The 24,832-nt window shown below is 39.5% G+C and overlaps 3 protein-coding genes across 6 annotated transcripts in view; 1 reads left to right on the top strand and 2 right to left on the bottom strand.

Moving 5' to 3' along the window:
- Positions 1-448: 448 nt before the first annotated feature.
- On the bottom strand, positions 449-3,558 carry LOC117590592 (polycomb protein PHO). Its single transcript, XM_034283353.1, has 7 exons — positions 3,336-3,558; positions 2,640-2,932; positions 2,370-2,541; positions 1,468-2,252; positions 1,101-1,401; positions 910-1,029; positions 449-825 (listed from the first exon to the last, which is right to left on the bottom strand). The coding sequence occupies exons 2-7, from the start codon at positions 2,755-2,757 to the stop codon at positions 675-677; spliced, it is 1,647 nt and encodes a 548-aa protein (XP_034139244.1). The 5' UTR covers positions 2,758-2,932; positions 3,336-3,558; the 3' UTR covers positions 449-674.
- Positions 3,559-4,762: 1,204 nt separating this feature from the next.
- On the top strand, positions 4,763-5,771 carry LOC117590639 (ADP-ribosylation factor 2). The gene is made up of 4 exons (XM_034283469.1): positions 4,763-4,937; positions 5,082-5,344; positions 5,413-5,538; positions 5,599-5,771. Exons 1-4 carry the CDS (start codon positions 4,871-4,873, stop codon positions 5,683-5,685), a joined length of 543 nt encoding a protein of 180 aa, XP_034139360.1. The 5' UTR covers positions 4,763-4,870; the 3' UTR covers positions 5,686-5,771.
- Positions 5,772-16,928: 11,157 nt separating this feature from the next.
- The window catches only part of LOC117590613 (microphthalmia-associated transcription factor), a 10,427-nt gene continuing 2,523 nt past the window's right edge, over positions 16,929-24,832 (bottom strand). Inside the window, exons 1-9 of one of the 4 annotated variants that reach the window (XM_034283404.1) lie at positions 22,926-23,074; positions 22,482-22,821; positions 22,306-22,425; positions 21,807-22,241; positions 20,309-20,329; positions 18,668-18,827; positions 17,887-18,128; positions 17,648-17,812; positions 16,929-17,583 (exon numbers count right to left, since the gene is read on the bottom strand). In XM_034283404.1, the coding sequence (XP_034139295.1) occupies positions 16,999-17,583; positions 17,648-17,812; positions 17,887-18,128; positions 18,668-18,827; positions 20,309-20,329; positions 21,807-22,241; positions 22,306-22,425; positions 22,482-22,821; positions 22,926-23,023 (2,166 nt within the window). In that variant the 5' untranslated portion in view covers positions 23,024-23,074 and the 3' untranslated portion in view covers positions 16,929-16,998. Of the gene's footprint in view, positions 17,584-17,647; positions 17,813-17,886; positions 18,129-18,667; positions 18,828-20,308; positions 20,330-21,806; positions 22,242-22,305; positions 22,426-22,481; positions 22,822-22,925; positions 23,075-24,832 lie in introns of those variants that run through there. The other 3 variants (XM_034283402.1, XM_034283403.1, XM_034283405.1) reach the window with 3 other exon arrangements.

Below are 24,832 nucleotides of genomic sequence, written 5' to 3'. Positions count from 1 at the left end.
TGTCCGTCCGTCTTGATGAGTGCCTCGTTCTCAAAAACTATACGACCTTGGGCAACTTAATTTTTCATCCATACTGCATGAAATCACACCGTTACAAGTTTATTTCAAATCTTTGCTATACAGACTGATTCCAGGCTTTAGAAGCGTCTCACAACTTTCCCTTTCGTTCTTCACGTTTTCCACCGTCTCTAAGGTCTTGTTCAACTACTCATATAGATGCGCAAGAGGCGCTCCTTTCTTTTGCAGAAGAGAAGTTAATGTACCGATTTCTTAATGACTCTGAAAGCAATTGAAATAAATGTCTAATGGAAAAAACGAGAAGGAATTTCGTAATCAGATAACTTGGCGAGTTTATGTGAGATGACGTCATGGTCGGTTTCGTAAGTCACCACTTTGCGGAATAATTCACAGGTAGCGGTGTTATGTTTGCTGTATTACGCCAGTTACAAATATTTGTAATAGATATTTATTAAACTATATTTTCTGTACACGATTCTTAAGGTTGTGAAAAGCACTATACAAAACTCTTATACTTTTTTGATGTACGACAAAATATTTAAAATCATTTCGCTTTTGTTTTTATTCATGTATACGACGGGGAAGATTTTTACATACATAACTAAATCTTATAAAATATGTATTATATTTATATTGATTAAAAATATACAGACTTTTTAATCTGCATACACTATAAAGGGAACATTGTTTACTGAAACATTATCTCGCAATTCTACCTTAATATAATTTTTTGAGTTTGTTTCATCACTAGGACTATTTGAATCGTTGTTCGAACAAGTACTGTGTCGAATAGTACTTGTGTTCCTCCTAAAAAATAAGAGTTTCGACAGATGTATTATTGTTAGCAAAACTTTTTATTTCAAATAATTTTAAATTAAATAAATTACTTACTTCGCTTTTGCATGAGTTAATATGTGTGATTTTAAATTTGTGGACTGAGCAAACTTTTTGTTGCAGGAATCAAAGGGACACACAAACGGCCTGTCTCCAGTGTGAATTCTTACGTGCGTCCTAAAAATGTTAAAAAGGTTTAGTCATTAGCATTACTACTCCTTTTTTTTAATCTTTCAGGGACTAAAAACCTTAAGTTAAAATCGAGTGAAAAACGTTTCCCACATCCTTCAAAGGTACACTGAAATGGTTTTTCTCCTGTGTGAACGAGCTGGTGTCTTTTTAGTTTAGAACTTTCTACGAAAGCTTTTCCGCACTCTGCACAAACGTGCACACGAGGACCATGCGTATGTAAATGCTTGCGCATTGCAGACGAGTCTCTGAAGTTTTTATGACATCCTTTATGAGGGCATGCTATCTTTTTATCGTTTGTATAAGCCACTAAGTCCTGGGAATTGTTCAGTTCCAGATCAGTGGTAGTGACTGAAGCTCCTAAAAATTAATTAATTCATGTTAGAATATTAGCATATATTGCACGTATGCATAAATGGTTGTTACCTTGGGTTTCATTGTACGGTAGTTGGGGTGGAGTTGACGAGCCATCTGTTTGTAGACTTCCTTGGAAACCAAGACCAAAAGGAAGTGTTCCTGCCGCACGCGAGTCACAATCATTATCATTATTTAATAATCTCTGATTTTCAATTGCAGTCGCTCCAGACCGATCTATAGACTGCACATTCGCAATGGAATTTGTTAGCAAAGATTGAGTGTCACAACTGGACGTTGATTTGGTGAAGTTTCTGTTGGAAGGATTCTTTGCTTGATCAGGAAGCTTTTTATCCTTTGGTAACTGTCCTGTTAACGGAAAGACGTTAAACTGCTGCATTTGGAATTCTTGATTGTACAACATCTGTTGCCGCAGGAGGGTTTCCTCCTGCCCGAAGTCTGACACGTTTTCATGGCTTTGTGAAATGACCATTGCGCCATCAGAAGTGTTATCCGTTTCTTTTGTAAAGTCTGTTTCGCCAATATTTTGCTCAGACCCGGAGTACTCGTCATCAGATGTTCCAGATGCCCACATAGTTACACTAAATTCCCCTTCCATAGTTTTAATTTGAACCAGTTTTTGTTCCCAGCGTCTCGACTTTCCACATGATATAAGCCCAATTGTTTCGGAATCGTCAGTAATGCGGTCTCTAATATCAGAATCTTTTATTTCTCTTACATTGCCCTGAAGACAATTCACCAATTCCTTTGAAATTTCCTGCTGTTCAGAGCAAATGTTCTTAAAACTGTTTTCCGCCTTTTCAAAGTTTGTCACATAGTTCTTGGCACTCATCTTTCTACAAGTAAACAAACAATTTTTTAGAAACAATTTACGAAAAAAACAGAACATATGTATGTATGTACTTATGCATGTCCATTTACATACATAGTACTGTTTGAGTGATTTGGCTTACATTTTAGATGGACAAACGTTCTCCGATTCTTTCAATAATTGTTTTCCATGCATATTCGTATTTATTATGCTTTCAGTATATTGAGTTTCCGACTGAATGAACGCATCAAAAATTTTATTTCTTTGTGAATTAATTTCACCGCCTCTGGAAATGTCATCCGGAATAAAAATGGCTGGAAACAAAAAAAACATCTATATGTAAACACGTTTGAATTAAGCATATATTCTTTACATACATATTAGAAAATAAAAAACCGTGTGCAGAACTCACCATTGTTGACATTAACTTTTTGAATGTCATCCGTCTTTGTTGTATCTTCATCATATTGTTCATTTTGGACTAGTATTCCATAACGTTCGTATGCCATGTCAACGAAGTTTGTATCCATTATAAACTTTTTGAACTTCACAGGACGTACCAAATCATTTCTCAATGGCGTACATACACCAAAGCAGGAATATGTATGTATTAGGTAATTACATATAATATTATTTCCTGAATTGTATTCCCTGAGTAATTTTCCAAAATGTAGGTATGCAAATAGACCTTTTATGTTTCCAGGCCTGCAAAGTGTATTAATAAATTGCAAACTTATTTACAAATATAAAATCGAAATAACTTAAGGGTCTTATAATGTTTGTGTTATATATGTATGTACATATGTATTTACATATGCACGTTCCAACAACGGCATGTGTAAACAACCTAACGAAGTCGACAATATGTACATATATATGTACATGGATGTTTTTAAGGAAGTTATCGTTTATAAATACAACAATACAACAATACAACAAATACAATACAACTTTTCGCTTTACTTTATCAATTTTAACACAACAGAGGAGTATGAAAACTAGGGCAATGAAATCAAGAATCAAGCCCACACCACATTGAACTTTTTTTTTTGTTGCACACATGCTTTAAGTAAAATATGCACCCATACACATTTAGCTTCAAACTTACAATTCTTTAGCTGAAAAAAATGTTTGTTGTATTTATTTCTTGCCTAAAATAATTTAAAAAAAAAAGGTAAGGACCTGTTTAGCCGATAACAGCGACCACTTTCCAAATTGCAAGGTTTTAAATTCTAGGGATGAACAATAATTAGATTTTGGAAAATACTATTTTAATGCCTAATGCAAATATAAAAAAAAACATTAAACCAATATTTAAATGAGCTTAAAGCAGTTATATCATCGTATATGATGTTTGAACATTATCTAATAAATTAATATAATATCTTGATTAAATATTTGTAAACAACCAAATCTAAAGGGTACTCCTGTGACAGCTTAAAATAAACAAATACGTAAAAAACATGATTCCTATTGAAATTTAAAACACACTCTACCTTTTCAGTAGGGGACAAGCCTCAATGACCTAGCAGTTGTGGGTAAGAGGATTCACGTTCGACGAGCATTTTCGCTGATGTTCGCCTCATCGCAATTTGGAGTGTTATGGTATTCAGGGATTCGTTGTGGATGCCTCCTAACTGGATAACACACACTGCTTCTTTAATTAATTTTTGCGCCGAATTGTCGTGTTTTGGATTTTTCTTATCGTAGCTTTTGCTGTCTTTCGCTCTCTCCTTATTACCTTAAAGCCGGATATCCAGCACAGCGGAAAACAAAAATTCCTGTCAAACTTCATATAAAAATAACTGCTCTAGGAATTTTTTGTTTGCGTTTCCGTTTGTTGAGTATCCAGCAAGTTAACCGAAATCCACAGATTCTTATCGATATATTGATTTGAAGAGTGGGTGTGGACTGAGAGAACAACTCAGTTAGTTATTCCTGGAGTTCCTGAACTTAGTTTACAATTATTCCTGGAGTGAAGAGTGAAATATGGAAGAAACAACTATGCGCAAAATCGCAAAAAAAAAAAGTCGAAATAGATCGTCGGAGTCAAAAAATACTTATCCCATGACTTTATTGAAAATTAAATCCTTTTACTGAAATTAATAAATAAATGATTTATTATTTGTGCTCATTCGGCAATAATTGACGTTTTGCGAACCATATGCATTATTGGCAAATGCTAAATGCATTCTTAATTCAACTACCAGCTCATTTTATTACTTTTGAATTTCAACTGCCACTGCAGTACACATGATTACCAATCACAGCTGATTGTATGCCTTTGTTAGTTACGTTCCACGCACAAAAGAAATATATAGCAAATATTTCGCTAAAATTTTTTGTGGTGCCCGCCTTTTGCCATTTATTCTTGGCCTGTCTACCAGCTGCTCTCTCAGTCCACACACGCTCCCGATATATATATTATTTCATTTAATATATTAAAATATGTTTATATATTATAAAATATCGACTTCTAGTATTTTTATTTGTAGTGGAGGTAGGTACAATTTTTTCTTTGACAGTTCACTGCCTCACTAATCGAATGAATTGCTTACACGTCAATTGAAATAGAAAAAAGGAAGAAACGCTTTAAACTTCCTAGTACAAAATTAATTGCTGCTTAAGCCAACAAAAAACAAGATGGGCTTGACTATATCTAGCCTCTTGACACGTCTGTTTGGAAAAAAGCAAATGCGCATTCTAATGGGTAAGTTTGCTAAAAACGGTGTTGATTGTTGCTCTAGGCGGTGGCTATTGAGCTACCAGCTACAGACCATATAAATATCTATGCTCTTTATTTTCTTATGATATTTGAATAATTCTGTGCACTAAACGACATTTTCGAACGCAGTTGGCTTAGATGCAGCTGGAAAGACGACCATACTCTACAAACTGAAGCTGGGAGAAATTGTGACAACCATTCCTACCATCGGTTTCAACGTAGAAACCGTGGAATATAAAAACATATGTTTTACTGTTTGGGATGTCGGTGGTCAGGATAAAATTCGACCATTGTGGCGCCACTACTTTCAAAACACGCAAGGTTTAATTTTTGTCGTGGACTCTAACGACCGTGATCGTATAAATGAAGCTGAAAAGGAACTTCAGAATATGGTATTTGCCTTATCTTTTAAACTGTTCAATAGGTTTATCCACTAACTAATTTTCTGTATTCATTCTAGCTTCAAGAAGATGAGCTTAAAGATGCTGTGCTCTTAGTTTTTGCTAATAAACAGGATCTACCGAATGCAATGACTGCCGCGGAACTTACAGACAAGTTGCGGCTGAACCAATTAAGAAACCGCCACGTACATATTTATTTTTTTTAACATGTTAATAGTACTTAATTAATACTCCGTTTTTTGCAGTGGTTTATTCAAGCAACTTGCGCCACTCAAGGTCATGGACTATATGAAGGACTTGATTGGCTCTCCGCTGAGTTGGCAAAGAAATGAATGATTAAAGAACATAAAATCTAACAAAGGAATTCGTTTTGTCCTACGCTGAAAATAATTGATTAGATCCTTAATAAATATGTAAATGTATATAAAGTCGCTTTTAAATTTTCAACACACTTAGGCCGGTTTCAGCCCGTTGTGTAGTGTCAGTTAGTTTTTTTTGAAGAAAAACGAGAAGGGATGTGTGAGACGCTTCTTACGCGTCACAACTTTTATACCCGGCACTCAGTACCACATCTGCACCTTAGCGGTGTTTTGTCAAATTTGAAATTTTTTCTTCATCCGTCATCTACATCTACTACAACACTTCTCACACCAACACGCTCCTTTAGCTCGCCCCCCTTCCCTAGACCAACGCACTGCAGACTCGCGGCAGAGGCAGAGGCCGCACACAGCAGAAGCAGAGTGTGAATGAGAGACTGTAAGCTGCGGTGCGGGGTGGGTTTAGCCCCTGTAGAATAATTCATTCTGACTATAATAATGGTCCAATTGGATCCCAATTCAGTGATCTGATAGATATGGTCATTCCCTACGGAATGTCGTTTTTAGGATTCTTTTATCTTCAAAATTGTAGGTTTTCGCCCTTTTGCGTTGGCGGAAGGGGGCGGGGCTCATTTTTGAAATACACTTGTAACAGTGTGAGCAAACAGAAATCTGGATGCAAAATTTGGTGTTTTTGGTTTTTGGTGCTTTTATGGTCTCTCAGATCCAGGCGCTCAACAAGACGGACGGACGGACAGACAGACATGGCTCAATCGACTAGGCTATTGATGCTGATCAAGAATATATATACTTTATGGGTTCGGAAACGTTGCCTTCTGTGTTTTACATACATTCACTTTGTGCACAAATACAATCTACGTTATTTTCTCTTCGAGTACCGGGTATAAAAACGCCATTCCGTATGGAATGGCCATATCTATCAGATCGCCAAATTGGGATCGGATTGGATCATTATTATAGCCACAATGAAGAAATTTATTTGCAGTGGCTAAACCCACCCCGTCCCGCAGCTTATATTTGTTTTTTGCACATTCTCTCATGCACACTCTGCTTGGCGCAGTGTGCAGCCTCTGCCTCTGCCGAGAGTCTGCAGTGCGTTGGTCTAGGGAAGGGGGGCGAGCTAAAGGAGCTCTATGTACATCTATAGATGACAGATGAAGAAAAAATGTAAAATTTGACAAAACACCGCTAAGGTGCAGAGGTAGTACTGAGTGCAGAGTCACACGTCCCTTCTTGTTAGTTTTCTTTTATCTTTGAAATTTTAGGATTGTGAGTTTTTTGCGGGGGCGGAAGGGGGCTCATTGTACCCGGTACACGAAGAGTAAATAGGGTATATTCTATTTGTGCGAATAACGGTTGTATGTAACGCACGGCATGATATATATATTCTTGATCAGCATCAATAGCCGAGTCGATTGAGCCATGTCTGTCTGTCCGTCTTGTTTGTCGGCTAGTTCTCAGAGAATATAAGAGCTAGATCCACCAAATTTTGGCTCCAGACTGCTGTATGCTCACACTGAAACCAGTGTATATAAATTATTAAGTTTCTCCAAGGTACCGTGGCTTCGGCCAACGGAATTGAGAGACGAATTTAGTGTTCAGATATTTATTGCCGACACTTCAAGCTCGGTTGAATATGAGTGTTAAACTAAAGTACACAAGTATGAATTATAAATTGGTACGCCGCCCTGCCGAGGTAGCGAAATCGTCGCGACGGGAGGTCGCGAGAGGCTAAGGCGGCGCAGTCGAGGTGCACGTCTGCAAGAACCGCCTACAAATACGTTGCCTGCTTTATACTACGGTCAAGCTGAGCTACGGGCAGGTGAGGACATGACATAGTCGTAAGAATGTTTCATTCAACATTGCCGATACCCTGCCGTTGGTGGGGAGTGTTAACTACTCCCCCTCTACAAGAGTGGTCGCCCTAGTACCTCTCAAGTTCTCAATCATTGCGTTGACCTGGACCAACTCCCTTTTCCTCTTGAGTAGGGTTCTGAGATAAAGGATGATGCCGATGACTCCACAGACGGCTACTCCTACTCCAATGGTAAGGATGGGATTCATCTTGCCCATTGTGGTTCACTCAATCTCCTTGATGTAGTTGCGATTGTCCTCGCTGAGCTGGTGTAGGAATGGTAGACTCAGGACCTTGTGGTGCTCCGTGATGTTCATGGCAGGCACCGAGGCGATTCCGGGAACCCGACGCTTGTTATTTTCACGATTCCGAAAACGGGAGCCGTTAACAATGGCAAAGTCGTCGAAGGCGACTAGTTGCGTCCCGGAGGTTTCAACCAACGTATCGGAGTCACATCGGATCAAGGCAGGTCTGCTGTTGATGATGATGACCCCATCGTCCACGAGGGTGATGGGCTCCAGGTGGCTGGGGTGAGAGTGACAATGCGCAGTGCCTCCGGAGTGTAGCCCTTGCGCGCAGGATCCCTCCGATTCCCTTCTGCAGAGTGTGGTGATAGTACTGGTGGTGCAGCCCGTAACAGCCCACACCTGGCTTCCGCACTCAGCCACGACGTTGTCCTTAAGTTGCAGTATGGTACCGTTGTGCTCAACCGGGAATAGCGTGACTTTCTTACAAGCTAAAATTACTCTAGGGTACCCAATACTAAAATGAATAATATTATTTGATTGTAAGGCCTTAATACTGGTAGTTCTAGTAGATTTGAAATTGTGACTCCTGTGAATTGTTTAGTGAGGATGGTTTCTATGTCAGCATGGTCAAGTAGAGAAGGGCTTACCAAGTTGGCTTTGGCCAAGGTGATTGTGAGCATTAAATTACCTAATTCTGTGATAAGAATTATATTTCTGGCTAATAGTGTTTCGTACAAGTGGGCAGTGTTGATGTGTTCCTTTTTTTCTATGCTAAGAATCTTATTCACCGTATCTGTAAGACTGTTTAGTTGGCCCTGGATCTTCGTGTTTATGGAAATCTTTCTATTATTCGATGGGACTAGCTGCGCTTCCGTAATCCTAATATTCTCCAAGTCTGAGGCGTCTGGTCTACCGGCCACTACCTTGAGGGCCGTCCCTAGGAAGTTTAAACTTCTTCCTATCCTATGGTGAATTCCAATGTTCCTTAGCATGTCTTTGACATGGTTTTAGTCAACTTCTAATAGTAGCCTCATGTGTGATCTTGGGAAAAGGTCTGTCATCTTAGCGGTCTCGTCAGCAACGCGTCCGTATTCTGTCAAGTTTGTGATGTGCCTAATAAAATTTAGCTCCTTCCACACTAGTACCGTCCCATCTGTGATGGGAATATGGTGGGAGTGGGAGTAGTCAGTGATGCGGGACGCAACTATTGTAAAGAGGTGAAGTATCCAGAGAAACCTGCGGATAAAATTTGTAATATAAAATATATGGAACTTAAGGAATCTTATAAGTACCACCACCATTATCTTTCTTAAATCTAACCGGTACAACTATCTAAGGTTGTCTTTATGGACCACCCTCCCTCTAATCAGGACTGTTGTCCCCAAGTCCGCCTCCACAGCTTCTTCCACGTAAAGCGTATTCAACTTGTTCACGAGGCGTCAGTTAGATTTTACCAACACCTTTTCTCCTACCCTAAACACTCTGTTTTGTCGTGTCTGGTTAACTCGGTTGTTTTGCATGATCTGAGCTTTTTGAACCTTGTTCTGTACTTCCCTGCAGGCACCTGCTACAGCAGAGTGAAAAATGTCTACTGGCCTTTTATTGGTGACCGAATGTATTGACCTGTTGTACTATACAGTTGCTTGCAGGAATAGATCCACGGTGTCGGTGATGCCCTTAGCCATTTTGAAGCACCTGGCAATTTCCACCAAAGTACTGTGGAACCTTTACACCTGGCCGTTCGATGTACTGTGGAGTGGCGGCGCGTTAGCGATATAGTTATTTTGTAAAAGAGGCCTAGTCGTCTCGGAATTAAGAGAGGGCTCATTGTCACAATAGATCTGCCTTGAATTAGGGAATACATTCATAAGCTGTAACAGCGGAGCTTTTAGGTCCGCAATGGTGCGGGAGGCTATTGGCTGCGTGATGGCAAATTTCGAGAACTTGTCCACACTTGTCCACTTGTCAGGAAGTATTTCCTATTGGTTGAGAATATATCAACATGCAGCATTTCTCCCGTGCACGACGGAATTGGCGTCGTGCCTAGTTCCTGTTTCCTAGGGTGTCTGTCATACTTTGCTCGGGAGCAAATCTTACAGTTCATGACTACCTCGCTTGCCAGTTTAGTCATTTTGGGTAAATAGTAATGGTCAAAACCTGTTTTACATTTTCCTGAGCGGCGCTATGAGCTCGATTGTGTTCTACCGTGATGATTTCTTTCCCCTCATTATCATCAAATGGGTCTGAGACAAGATTCTTGCAATGCCAAAATCTTGTCGACGGAAAGGCTCTTACCAACTCATGCTGCACACATGCTAGAGTTGGGAAATCGCAATGGATCACATTTACGACGTGCGGCTTTACTATCGATTTAATGACAGTAACAAGGGCGGCTTCGTCTGTAAAGTGTACGGTATGCCGAGTCTTTTCCCCGAAGAGAATGAAGACTTGCTTTAGAGGGAATTGGGCTTCCCTAGAACTATCTGGTTTCTAAAACAATTGACGGGCTTTTACGTCGTTTGTATACTATAGGAAAGCGATACCTCTCTATGAACTCCGACCGACTGTGGGGCGCTTTCCAACGCGTTGAAATTTTGTCGAGACAGTCAGTCAGCAACGTGATTTTCTTTGCCTGGCTTATAGAAAAGCTTGGCCCCAAGCTCCTCAATGCGAGCCTTCCGGCGCATTGTTTTAGCGTTGGGATTGCTTTCACACACCGCAAATATAAGCGGCTGGTGGTCTGTAAAGATGTTTATGTCCCTTACCCCATAGAGGTAGTGCTGAAGTTTGGCTAGGGCCAACACTATGGCCAGCAACTCACGCTCGTTAGTCGCGTAGTTTGCCTCCCTGTCTTTTAGAGCTCGGGATATCATCGTGATTGGTTTCCCATTTTGGGAAAGGACTCACCTATGCCATAGGCTGAAGCGTCCGTAGTTAAGTCAAAGGGTTTTTTAAAGTCAGGATACATCAGCATGCCATCTTTTGATGCAAGGATGTTGGTTTGAGCTTTTGGAACGCATGGCGCTGAGCCTCGTAAAGGTCAATCAAGATTTTCTTTGATCTGTATTTGCTTACCGACCCGTTTTCACCTGTCAGAATATCTGAGAGAGGCTTTGCAATAGCAGCAAAGCCTTTTATGAAGCAGCGGTAGTAGCTTGCAAGGCCCAAAATGACCTAAATGCAAAAACTGTATTTGGCTCCCCGTAATGCTGGATAGCCCTTACCTTCTCTGGGTCTGTCTTTGTGTCATTACTTGTCACAATAAACCCGAGGTACTCGACGCTTTCTTTTAAAAATTGCGACTTCTCTTGAGCTATTCTCATGTTTGCCTCATAAAGGCTTTTAAGTACCCAATCAACATGTCTCACATGGTCGTCTTGGGTTTTAGAAAAGACAATTACGTCATCGACGTAGACGTAGCATGTTTTGCCGATAGTCGCGCAAAACATCATCGATTGCCCTCTGGAAAATGCCTCCCGCATTCCGAAGACCGAAGAGCAGTCGGCAAAACTCGTACTTTCCCCCATGCACGGAAAATGAGGTTTTTTCTCGGTCGCACTCCGCCAAAGTTATTTGGTGGTAACCGGATTTTAGGTCGAGTGGTGAAATATTTTGCCGACCCCAGGTTGGCTAAGATCATTGAGATGCTCGGCACGGGGTATTTGTCGGCCACTGTCTTCTCGTTGAGTTTCCGAAAGTCCATTACTAGACGTTTCTTCCTGTTGCCCTGTTCATCAGTGCCTTTTTTGTCCACCACCCATATGGGATTATTATATGGTGATCTTGACTTGCGAATTATGTCGTCCTTCAGGAGGTTCCTGACCTCGGATTCAACAAAATTGGCTACCCGCATAAGGTAAGGGAATAGCTTGGAGTATATGGGTTCATTGTCCACCGTGCGAATGGTGGCAACGACCGAAGTGTTGTAAGGTAGTTTCCCGTTAGGGTTGGCAAAAGCCGCACTCCTTCTATTCAACATTGCATAAATTTCTCTTTTATGGCCGGTGGTGCGTCGACGTCAACTACGCCAGTATAGTTGACGTTAGTGCACCTGTGGAACCTACCAAAGTAGGCCGTTGTTTGTCTGAACTTTGACGAGGAAGGGGTTCAGGTGCCGGGCTCTGTGCTTTGCGTTGGTTAGAACCACTTTGCTGGGCACTAGACGTGCCCGGAATCTTGATATAATGAGAGTTCTTGGAAGAATTTTGGTCCTGGACCCTATACTGTCTGGCATTTCCTTGTTGTGTACCCTGAGGTCTGCGCTCATCCAGCCTATGCGATTTCTCTTCCAAAGCCCTGGAATAGTTTGCAGCTAGAACGCAGCGCTCCTCGCTGGATTCTGCTGACTGGGCGAGGGCCAGAGCGGTTGGCAGATCCTTTGGTCTTGCGGAAAAAACCAGCGTTTTAAGAGCCCTTCTCAGGCCTGAAATAAATATCTCTAAGGAATCCGCCCTGGCTCTGTTATTTAAGACGCTCTCCCCAACTGCCGTGTGAACCATCATGTTTTTATTCGTAATAAGAGAGAGCTGTTTCTCAATCTCGTCATAGTACTCTGTTAGGGAAAGGTTTCCCTGCCTCATGGTTGCTAACTTCTGCTGTATTATGCTCACCGGCGTTTTGTCGCAGTATGAGCTATCTAGCCTGTGAATGCGGTCCGACATTCAGGACCGTGTTAAAAGATGATAAAACATTGTCCGCGGCCCCTCTGACGTTATTTCTTATGATAACTGTTGCCATGTAATGTTAGCGCTGCCCTCATAAGGCTCGAAAAATTCGTAGGCCGCCAGCGCAACTTGGCGCCAAGAGACATAGTGCCCTTGTTTCCCGTAGAAGTCCGGGAGGGATTTTACCATGTCAAGTGAATGATCGCACTCGACCCCAGGCCTGATAGATATTTTTTAAAACACCTCTACCTCTGGAGCGGTTACGGGCACGGCCGCTCGTAATTGATCAATAGTGGTTTGCATTTGCTGGAATTTGGCCTCCTGGGTTCAGTGCGGTCTGTATGGCCCCTAGTATTGCGGGTCCATGGTTTTTGGTGTTTTCTGAGTCGGCCGTCTGTCAATGTCGGTAAGTCGGAGGCCCTCCAGAAGGGATTTTAAGCTGTCGTCACTATCGTAATCTCTTTCTTCGTCATTCATATGATGCGAACTGCTACGTTTAGCACCTTCCTATGAAACACCAACACTGCAGTCCCGAACACAAGTATAGTGGGCCAAGAGAGAACTGAGTGGCTCTCATAATAATGTTTAAAAAGAAAAGCAAATGCACTTTTGTCTTTTTTGTTTTTTTAATTGTTTTTTAATTTCTCACTGTTTGGTAATATGTGGGAAAGGAACTATTTGGAGGCTCCGCGATTTGTATCTTATATATTTTTTTACTTTCATTTAATATCAATATATTTATCTGTACACGGGGACTTTTTATGGGCTGACATAAAAAAAATTCAGAACAATTCACTAACATTCTTTATTTTTCTTCTGGCTGCTGCGTTGTTTTAATAAAATTAATTCATATTTTCGACCGGTTGAACGCTGGTCCACGGTAAGCGTCGGTTTGTTGTATTAGAATTGTTTTCTTTTGAGGCGAGGGTGGGCCCTTCAGCCTATTTTTTTTTCCTTGTAGATCTTCTTGGAGGCAGCGAGGGATGCCCTTCAGCTTCTTTTCTTCTTTTTTTTTATTTATTGAGTGTTCAACTTTTTATCTGTTTCGTGTCACGTTCTACGGTACATGTAAAAAAATTCGAATTCGAATTTCCGCAATTTTTTTTTTGAATGGATCGAAACAGCGCGACAGCGACGAATGCACTTCAACGAACTGTTTTAGTTTTGGTTTTTAATGGCTTCGTTGGCTTCGACCAACGGAATTGAGAGACGAATTTAGTGTTCAGATATTTATTGCCGGCACTTCTGGCTCGGTTGAATATGAGTGTAAAACTAAAGTAAAATTCATACTTAATATTTAACCATGCGGCGCCTGCCGAGGTAGCGAAATCGTCGCGACGGGAGGTCGCGAGAGGCTAAGGCGGCGCAGTCGAGGTGCACGTCTGCAAGAACCGCCTACAAATACGTTGCCTGCTTTATACTACGGTCAAGCTGAGCTACGGGCAGGTGAGGACATGACATAGTCGTAAGAATGTTTCATTCAACATTGCCGATANGAATTTAGTGTTCAGATATTTATTGCCGGCACTTCTGGCTCGGTTGAATATGAGTGTAAAACTAAAGTAAAAAAGTATGAATTATAAATTGGTACGCCGCGGACGGCTCCATCGCTTTAGCAGCGCTGCCCTCCAGCGCTCTCCGATTCCGCCGCGTCAGCTCCACGTGCAGACGTTCTTGGCGGATGTTTATGCAACGGACGAAATATGATGCCAGTTCGACTCGATGCCCGTCCACTCCTGTACTGTATCAGCATTCTTACAAAGTAAGAACATTGCCGATACCCTGCCGTTGGTGGAGAGTGTTAACTTATGTATATTCTCGAAAGTGTTTGAAAAAATACTATTGAAGAGAATGCTGCCAATTTTGGACGAACTTTCCATCATTCCTGAATACCAATTCGGATTCAGGAGAGGTCACGGGAGCCCTGAGCAATGTCACAGGGTTATTAATGATATAGTCTCGGCATTTGACTCGAAACAAAAAATACTGCACTGCTGCATTTCTTGATGTTCAGCAAGCGTTCGATCGAGTCTGGCACAAAGGTTTGTTGTACAAGATAAAGAAATTGCTACCTGCTCCGTACTATTTATTAATCAAATCATATCTGGCTAAAATATGCTTTTACCTGCAGCAGAAAAACGATACTTCATCACTACTTATCAACTTATCAACGCAGGCGTCCCACAAGGAAGCGTATTGGGACCAATTCTCTACATCTTTATATGGCATGCCAGTTACAAACAACTGCACTGTTGCAACATATGCTGATGACCCAGCCGTTTTAGCCACAAGCACATCTATAAATGAAGCTTCCGAACTCCTGCAGAGTGAGCTAAGCCTAATTGAAGACTGGTTACTTCGATGGAAAATTAGAATCAACTACCTGAAATCCGTCAAAATAACTTTTTCATTAAGACCAGGGCAGTTAGCCCAAATTTTATACTTAACGGCTCACCAATTCCACTACCTGTGTGAAGTATCTGGGCTTGCTTCTCGACCGCAGATTAACATGGAAAACCCACATTAAAGCAAAATGTCAAAAACTCAGACTTAAAACACTAAAAATGTCCTGGTTAATAAGTCGAAAACAGAAACCACTTTGGAAAACAAAATGCGCCTCTACAAATCCATACTGAAGCCTGTTTGGGCCTACGCTATACAGCTCTGGGGAACTGCTAGCAACTAAAATATTGAGATACTTCAGCGTTACCAATGAAAAACTTTGCAACACATTGTCAATGGTCCTTTTTACGTATCTAATGCAAACATCCACAAAGATCTTAATATTACAACCATTAAAGAATAAATGAAGAAAACTAGTAAGAAATACATCGACAGACTCCACAACCACGAAAATAATTTAGCCTTAAGTCTATTAGCTATTACCACATTCTCGATCTTCCCGATAGATAAATCCAACAAACTGAATAGATGTTATATATAATAGCAGGGCTCATGCTTTAAAATAAACACAGGTTTTTTGTATAGCCGGTACTCGAAGAGCAACAAAAAAAAAACGAGAAGGGACGTGTGAGACGCTTCTTACGCGTAACAACTTTTATACCCAGTACCCAGTACCATGGTGAAATTACTATTGCTATTACTTTTACTATGCTCACACTGTTACAGGTGTATTTAAAAAATGAGCCCCGCACGCTTCCTCCCCCGCAAAAGGGCGAAAACCTCCCAAGGCTCAATTTGAAGATAACAAAAACTAAAAACGCCATTCCGTAGGGAATGACCATATCTATCAGATCCAATTGGATCATTATTATAGCCAGAAAGAAGAAATTAATTTGCAGTGCCTAAACCCACTTCGTCCAGCAGCTTTTGTTGTTTTTTTCACATTCTCTCATTCACACTCTGCTTCTGCAGTGTGCGGCCTCTGCCTCTGCCTCGGCCTCTGCCGCGTCTCTGCCTCTGCCGTGCCTCTGCATATGCAGTGTCTCTAAAGATTCAATTCATACACATTACATTACACATCCAAAATAAAATAGTAGTTGCATGCATATTTCATTGTCTTCCGCTGACGTCTTCATTCGTAAACAATTAAGAAAAAGAAGAAGACAATGAAAAAATCGTGCGCTACACAACCTCTATCGTCAACGTTTGGCAAACGACTGACAAGCTGGTGGGCCTCAAATGAGAAAGCACTGTGGTGAATCCGTCACCTTATTATTTCACAAAAAGCGTCTCACACGTCACTTCTCGTTTTTTTTTATACTGGTAGTTGGAATATTTATGAGAGGCTGAATCCATTGGGCTGGAATGGGTATACGGGAGTAATGCAATAAAAGACAACTTAATTTTAATTTTAACCAATTATATAAATCAACAAGTGTAACAATTAAACAAGAAAAATACAGCGTCAAATACTAATATAACAAATTTTTTTGTACATATATTGTACTCAGTATTATTATAAAATATATAAAATAATGATTCGTATAACAATAACACAAGGACTTTGATTTCTTCTGCAGCTCATCAAAAAGTTATCATTTACAAATTAAAAAGAAAAGTATTTCTTCTGAACATATTAGATACGAAATAATTCTATTAAGTAATCTATTAAAATTACAATTGCTTAAACAATTGGAATGTATCATGGTGAACTAGTGTATATTTCCATACATTTTATAGATCTAAGATCTCAGAAAATATATAAGCAGGATTTTGACATTGTTCTGCAAATTGGAAGAAACTGCAATAATTGTTAAAAACATGCATATGACTTAACATTATTGATTAATCCACAGAAATTAAAATGTATAACATATTTTGACATAATGACATTCGATTTATTTTCGAAACAATTTTTTATGTATAAAGACAAAAATGAAATCAAATTCAAATTGAAATGTACCCATTCATTAAGCACACATTTTTGAAGATTTCCAATACTGTGGATAATCAATATGTCATGAGTATATACAACATACTTATATAGTATGAGTGCGATTTTTCCAGCATCGCCTACTGCGTAATACTTATTTATGTATGTAGTATGGACTGCTGATGTATTGCAAAAGTTGATGATTCATAAGTCAATATCCAAAGTATCCGATGTAAGAAGCATGTGCTCATTTTGGCTATCGTTTACTAAGGAAGTAAGCGAATCGTGTATCATCGCAGTAGACAAGTCAACAGAATTTTGTTGATCGTCGTCCAAAGGGCCATGTGAACGTTGGGATGACGAAAACAGTGGATCATGATCACCATTGCAATGTACAAGCCTACCAAACCCTGTGTTTTGAACCGAATCAGACTCCATGTGGCTTGGCTGACTATTTAACTGACAATGATTTGTGTGGCGTTCAGGTGTTTTCAGCTGGCGATGAATACAGCATGACTTACTGCAAGCGATATTGCAATGTGTAAGATCATCTAAAATGTTGATGCTAGAAGTTTCGTTAAAAAGATCAGAACTAGCTTCCGAGCTTCTCTTTGGCCCATAGCTGACACAATTTAACTCATTAGCAGTAGGCGAATGTGAAGCAGACATCATGTGGCTATGAGAAGACAGCATCGGATCGCCCCCTTGCACAGGGTGTTTGCAATCTTCCATGAGCTCATCAATCTGATTCATCCCCATACTGGCGTCGCTCGTATTTATTTCTGGTACCTTTATTAAACAAAATATAAAACTTATTTTGCTCAAAAAACCTACTTATTTTGAAAAAACTTACTTTTCTCTCAACAACTATTAATTCGTCCAAAAGTGAGCGGCGACTTTGAGAAACAGGGAGCGTTGGGCTTGAACTTTTGAGATATAAGTTTGCTGGGGTGGGCGCCGATACTGATGTTACGTTATAGTCCGATAAACCTTGTGATTTGGCCTGCATTTCCAGCTCCTTAAAAAAAAATGAATTATATATATTGGACACTAATATATTTGTATTTGAAAGGTTTGCTTGTAATACTTTACCCTAACGCGAGAGATAAGCTTTCGGTTCTGCACTTCCATCTGCCGTTGCCGACACTCATTTTGTCTGAGCCGAATAACCTCATGTTTTAAGCATTTGATATAATCCACAGAGGATTTTAATATTGTTCCTTTGTTAGGGCGAATATCACGGACGACTTCATAAAAGGCTTCACTGCCTTTTGGCAAAAGGGTACCCAACTCTTTTATCCTGTCATTAATATTAAATCGACGTCGACGCTCAACTGCAAATAGGAAGATATAAATAACCCCTACACAGTAAAACGAGGAGAAAAGTTGTAAATCGCCTTCAAAAGCGACTCTACTTTTATACCCGGTACTCAGTAAGTATATACATACTACAAACATAGGTATGCATCCTTGAGTTTTGCAAATTTTACATTTTAAATTCTTTCGGCAACTGTTAAGACATCACTCCTTACACCTGTACGCCTGTTTAGCACTTTCTGGACAAGATTTTCGTCATTCTGACTATAATAATGATTCAATCTGGGCCTTATTTGGGGTCTGATAGACATGGACATTCTCATGCAGTGTGAAATCACAAAAATTTGGGATGCACGGACGGACCGACAGACGCCCAGACAGACATCGACTCGGCTTTTCTTGCTGATCAAGAATATATATACTTCATGGTGTCGGAAACGTTTCCTTCTGCTCGTTACATACATCCACATCCACTTTCGAGTAAAAATCTAATATACCACTTTTACTATTCGTGTTCCGGGTATAAAAAAAGTAAAAAAAAAAGTGGTGAGTTTACTCATATTGTGGTTATCCTTTTTTTGTCGATCTTTTGCCATGGCATTTATTTCAGCATCAGTTAGGTTTTGTGGTTCCTGTTTAATATAAAGCTCGGAGTTGAAGTTTTTATCAAAATTAAACGAATTGTTTTGTAATATATCATCAAAGAGATCATCCGCCTGAAATTAAAATAATTTCAATAAAACAATATTTTAATCTTATTTAATTTTTTATAAGACAGCCTTGCACTAATTTTCTGACAAAAGTCAGAATCTCATCTCATGATTTATGCAACTCGTTTAATATTGTTACGTTTTATAAATGCAGAAAGAGAGCTGAGGAATGGAGATAGATTAATTTTTTCAAATCTCGATTAAATTTGCCTTTTCTGATCCAGAGCTGTCTATTTCCGTCAATACAGCGCGATAACCCAATAGTCGGCCAGCTGCATTTGCCTAGTCGTTGCACTGCCCTCTGTCTAAGCTTGTTCGTTCCGAAGAAGATTCAGGTTTAGCCACTGGAAATTAATTTCTTCATTGTGGCTATAATAATGATCCAATCGGATCCCAATTTGGTGATCTGATAGATTTGGCCATTTCCTGAGGAATGGCGTTTTCTTTTATCTTCAAAACTGTAGATTTGGAAGGCTTTTGATGCTAATCAAGAATATATATACTTTATGGGGTCGGAAACGCTTTTTCTGTGCGTTACATACAACCGTTATTCACACAAATACAATAAACCCTATTTACTCTTCGAGTACCGGGTATAAAAAGTGGCCTACTGCTTTTCATTGCGCCCGTACAAGCACAAACGAGGCGCCATGTCCTGGAGTGCCAGTTTTTGGTCCTATCCCAGAGAAAATTTTAAAAATTCACGATATGGGGATGGCCGATCCGAGATTTAAATTGCAAGATATCCAGGAAGTTATAGGCAACCACAGCACTAAGTAGTTTTAAAAGATGGCTGTCTCGTTTGCTCACAATCGGCCACGAACGAAATCGTGTGACAACTTCGAAAGATTGTTTGGTGTGGTTGTAACACAATTAGGACACATTTCTGCCACGTTTCGTAACCGTGTATGAAATGTCCATTAACCAAAACACACCATAGATAGAAGCAGTCAAAAAACAACGATTCTCAGGATAATTCTGTCGACTAAGGTGGGGTTTTCAGCCAAAAAAGCAATGAAGCCAGCCTTTGGGAATGTATATTCCACATTACTGTTGGAATCGTAAAAATACGCGCATATTTGGAGAAGAAACAAAGTTTTGCAGCGGGACAATGCAACGGTGCAGACATTGTCAGTTTCCATGGGAAAATCAATCCACTACGATACGAAATTGTCACTCAACTACCGTATTCTCTCAATTTAGTCCCTAGTGAGTATTTCGCGTTTCCAAACTTCAAGAAATATCTTGGAGGAAAAAGATTTGAGTCCAACGATGAAGTCATCTCGCAAAAAATTCCTATTTTGAGGTCCTCTAAAAATTATATTTTTTAAGGGAACATTTTTTGGAGAAATGCTTAACAGATGTTATGTTTATTTTTGTTTTATTCTTAGGTAGGCCGACTACTTTTCAGCCCGCCCTCTAATAAATACAACGGGTTTTAATACTTAAACAGATTTTAAAAAACCATATGCAAAAGATCTACTTACATCGCTGTCGAATGATGGGAGCTGCAAACAAATCATAGTTAAATGGTTAGTTACTTTAAACTACAGAGTCTACAAAGTGGGTCATAAAAAATTTATGTTAAACAAATTTCTTTGGATGCTACTAGAGAGGGTATTTCCGTGACAATTTTGGTGAGATATTTGTTAAGCATATTAATAATTCTATACATTTAGCATACTGGGCTCGTCGATGAAACCCTTGTTATATTGAAACGAGAAGGGATGTGTGAGACTCTTCTTACGCGTCACAATTTTTATACCCGGTACTCATTAGACCATCTGTACCTCAACGGTTTTTTTCAAATATTAAATTTTAAAGTTTTTCTACATCTTTGATTAACATACACATCACCATCACTTCTCAGTAAATAGGGTATGTAACGCTTAGAAGGAAACGTTTCCGACCCCATAAAGTATATATATTCTGTATCAGCATCAATAGCCGAGTCGATAGAGATATGTCTTTCTGTCCATCCGTCTTGTTAAGCGCCTGGGTCCCAGAGACTTTAAAAGCTAGAGCCACCAAATTTTGCATCCAGATTTCTGTATGCTCACACTGTTACAAGTGTATTTAAAAAATAAGCCCTCCCCCTTCCACCCCCGCAAAAGGCCGAAAACCTCCCAATGCTACGAGAAAAAATAAACAGCAAAAAACAACACCAGAAAAGCGGGTATAAACGTTATTCAAAGAGTCAATAGGGACTATTTTATTTTTGAGGAAAAATGAATGTAACGCAGGGAATGAAAAGTATACGTATAATATATATAATCTATATACTTTATGGGTTCGGAAACGTTTCCTACTGTGCGTTACATATGTACATCCACTTTCGAGCACATATTAAATATTTGCTAGTTACACTTCGAGTAGCGGGTATAAAAAGAAACCGAATTGTCTGTGTGAAGCAATACTGTTCATAAGTAAGCGGAGAAAAACCATTTGGTACAGTTCCCTGATCTGCTTTCGGATGTTTCTCGAAAACGATAGAGACGTGCGCTTTTTGGTTTTGACCTTTTCGCAATTCTCAGCCACAATTTTGAAGATAAGATAAACCTAAAAAGGCAATTCCGTAGGGAATGACCATATCTATCAGATCACCGAATTAGGATTAGATTAGATCATTATTATAGCCAGAATGACGAAATTAGCTTGCAGTGGCTACCCCAACCCCGTCCCAGCAGCTTTTTTATTTTTTGCACGTTCTTTCATTGCTTCGTGCAGTGTACGGCTCTAGGGGAGGGCGACGAGCTAAAAGAGCGTGTTGGCGTGAGAAGTGATGTAATGTGATGATGTGTTCTACACACGTAGAAAAAATGTAAAATGTATAATTTCTAAAAAAAAAACTTAGGTACAGATATACTAACTGAGTACCGGGCATACAAGTTGGGACGCGTACAATGCGTCTCACACGTCCCTCCTCGTTTACAATAGGTCCGGAAAGAGAATAAGGTGAAACTAAAAGAAAACTTTTGTACTCACCTCTGAAGCACTTGTAGCTACAGAGCTTAGACTTGGCGATATGGGTGCTGAAGTGGAGTGTAATGAACTAGTTGTACTAGAAGTGGGCATCGTATTAATTATTCCAGATGTAGTACGTGCAGTAACAGAAGAATTTAAACTAGTATTCCTCTTAACATATCCTTGTGTTTTATTTACAATTTCTGTGGATTCTTCTGAACTTTTGGGGTTTATACTTCCCGATGAAATTTGTTCATTAGTGTTGCAGTTTCCATTGCTTAAAAAACTGGAGCCAAAAGGAGATATTGGCATGGATTCATCGGAATGCATTGTTCGTTTGCCACTGGAAGTCATTTCACATTTATAACTATTTGACCGCTCCATAGGAAGGCAGCTGTTGACCAAAGAGGAATTATGTAAATTTCCAGTGGATACTGAGGTGTTTGCGGCTTTCGTCTATAAAGTTATGTAAAATGATATAAAGCTTGTTTATCAATCTATAAAAATGCAAAAAACTTACATCGCTGTTATGACAACCCCATACAGATGGCTTGAAAGATTCACTGAGAAATTGTCTAACTTGATTTTTTTGCTTCTGTATAACATGATACCGTGTCGGATTCTCAAGCACTGTGCTGACCTGTAAAATGTAGGGCTTAAGCCAATTTTTAACTTAAAGTGGTAGCTGTCAATTACCTGCAGCACTTGAGGTGGTACATCCACACCAATACTCTGTAAAGGAACTTTTAACTTAACTGGGCTTGCTGAAGGCAAACGATCCCTTTGCACAAATTGAGACATCTGATCCAAACTAGAAGATCCGCTCCCACAAGCGCTAGTACTGTTGCTGTTTATAAATTCCGACTCAGTCGAGCCCTGACCCATGCCAAACAACAGCTGCATTTTTGGATCTGGAGATATTAGTATTTGTTGTTGCACCATCATTTGTTGCTGCTGTTCCTGCTGCTGTTGCTCACGTTGCAACTGAAGTTTTAGTTGCGTCCTCGAGGTAGGAGTAGCAGTTTTAAACGTTGGTCTATAAATAACAAATTTAAAATACATGAATTTTCTACCAAACTAAATAAAGAGCTTAACTTATATTGAATGTGCGGACTCTGTCATAACGGACTAAATACATACCCACCCGAGAGAGGCGGTAGACCCACTATGCGTGGCTCTGTAGTTTCGCTGCTAATATCGCCAAAATCTACGATGCTCGGATCCATTTCAAGAATCATTTCTAAATCTTTATCTATACCGACAGTTACTCGTATATTTGTAGTCGCCGTGGACTTAGATTGATTATCCCTGGATGACCATCCTGAAAAAGGCGCCACACTGTCAATATCATCAAGTTCCATTAACATCGAAGGTTCCACGCCGATTTCAATTGGAAACGAACTTGAGTACGTGCTCGGATTAGCTACTGAATCTTCTTTTTCGCTATCGGCTGTTCTTGACATCTGCAAAGTCTGCACTCTTCTTACAAACTCTTGAAACTCCTGAAGATGATTGTCTGATTTCGGCGGTGGCACCTTTGCCTTTTCCATGTCTTCAGATCTTAGACTATTTATAATTGATTCAGCTGTGTCACTTTTTAAATTATTTTCGTTTACAGAACTTAATGCCACAGATTTTTGTTCTTCGATTTTGTTTCCAACGTTTTGAATATTTTTCTTGTTCCAGTAAGAAAACATGTTAATGCTATTTGAATATCATAAACCAACACGTAGAAATATTTCACAAGCTAAATTAGTTCTGGTCCTCTCATTCGCTAAGTATTACAAAGACCTTGATCTTGTGTCTAATTCTAATAGGAAAATGAGGAAAGAGAGGGTCTTTGTACGCATGCTTTCCCATAGCATTTCAGTGAAAGGCGGATAAAGTGTAAGGTTTGAAAAGAAGAATACATATGTACATATTTATAAGTCATTTGATATTTTTTAACAATTCAACCACACTCCACTCAGATTCATAAGCCGTTAAAAAATATCCGGTGATGAATGAATGAAATGAATTCGACCACTATTCACGGTACCTTACAATATATACATCATGGGTATGTACATACTTATGTATATATATGAGAAATATATAAGTTTGTATAGCTGCGCAATATAATAGGACCAGAATATGCGCAAACAGGGTGCGTTTAAGAATGGTCAATTGGCGATCATCAACCCAGGTATACATATAAATGTACCTTCATACATACACATGTATTATTGCATGAATTTGCATTTATGTATTGAGATAGTACTTTTACGTAATAACGTATGTAACCTGTATGAATAAAAACACATACACATTCATAAATATATTATTATGAAAATACATGTGGGCACTTCCGCTAAAATATCAATCATGCAAAATACTATTAAAAGTCAATAAAAACTAATATCTATATATGAATGTATGTATATAGTTCTGTTCCGATTTATTTATATATTTTCCTGAATCTGGATCAGACTTATATATTTATAACAATATTATTTTATTTATATTATAGCTAGAATTACGAAACAACGAGGAGGGACGTATGAGACGGGTGTGGTCTAGGGTCTAGGGAAGGGTGGTCTAGGGGTGGTCTAGGTTGGTCTAGGGAAGGGGGGCGAGCTAAAGGAGCGTGTTGGTGTGAGAAGTGTTGTAGATGTAGATGACAGATGAAGAAACAATGTAAAATTTGACAAAACACCGCAAAGGTGCAGATGGTAGTACTGAGAGGCGGGTATAAAGTTGTGACGAGTAAGAAGCGTCTCACACGTCCCTTCTCGTTTTTTAAATACACTGGTTTCAGTGTGAGCATACAGCAGTCTGGATGCAAAATTTGTTGGCTCTAGCTCTTATAGTCTCTGAGAACTAGCCGACAAACAATACGGACAGACAGACGGACGGACGGACGGACAGACATGGCTCAATCGACTCGGCTATTTATGCTAATCAAGAATATATATACTTTATGGGGTCGGAAACGTTTCCTTCTGCGTGTTACATACTTTGAGCACAAATACAATATACCCTATTTACTCTTCGAGTACCGGGTATAA

Source organism: Drosophila guanche, unplaced genomic scaffold, assembly GCF_900245975.1.
Source record: "Drosophila guanche unplaced genomic scaffold, DGUA_6, whole genome shotgun sequence".
In the NCBI taxonomy this organism is placed as follows: domain Eukaryota; kingdom Metazoa; phylum Arthropoda; class Insecta; order Diptera; family Drosophilidae; genus Drosophila; species Drosophila guanche.
The sequence above is the reverse complement of the archived record's forward strand: the minus strand, read 5'-3'. Positions and strand labels throughout refer to the sequence as shown.

Coding starts and splice junctions, on each gene's coding strand:
- LOC117590592 (XM_034283353.1), bottom strand. CDS start 2,757: ATGGATACAAACTTCGTTGACATGGCATACGAACGTTATGGAATACTA. Junction 2,253..2,369: donor AACGTTTGTCCATCTAAAAT/GTAAGCCAAATC, acceptor GTTTACTTGTAG/AAAGATGAGTGCCAAGAACT. Junction 826..909: donor TTAACTCATGCAAAAGCGAA/GTAAGTAATTTA, acceptor CTTATTTTTTAG/GAGGAACACAAGTACTATTC.
- LOC117590639 (XM_034283469.1), top strand. CDS start 4,871: ATGGGCTTGACTATATCTAGCCTCTTGACACGTCTGTTTGGAAAAAAG. Junction 4,938..5,081: donor GCAAATGCGCATTCTAATGG/GTAAGTTTGCTA, acceptor TTTCGAACGCAG/TTGGCTTAGATGCAGCTGGA. Junction 5,345..5,412: donor AAAAGGAACTTCAGAATATG/GTATTTGCCTTA, acceptor TATTCATTCTAG/CTTCAAGAAGATGAGCTTAA.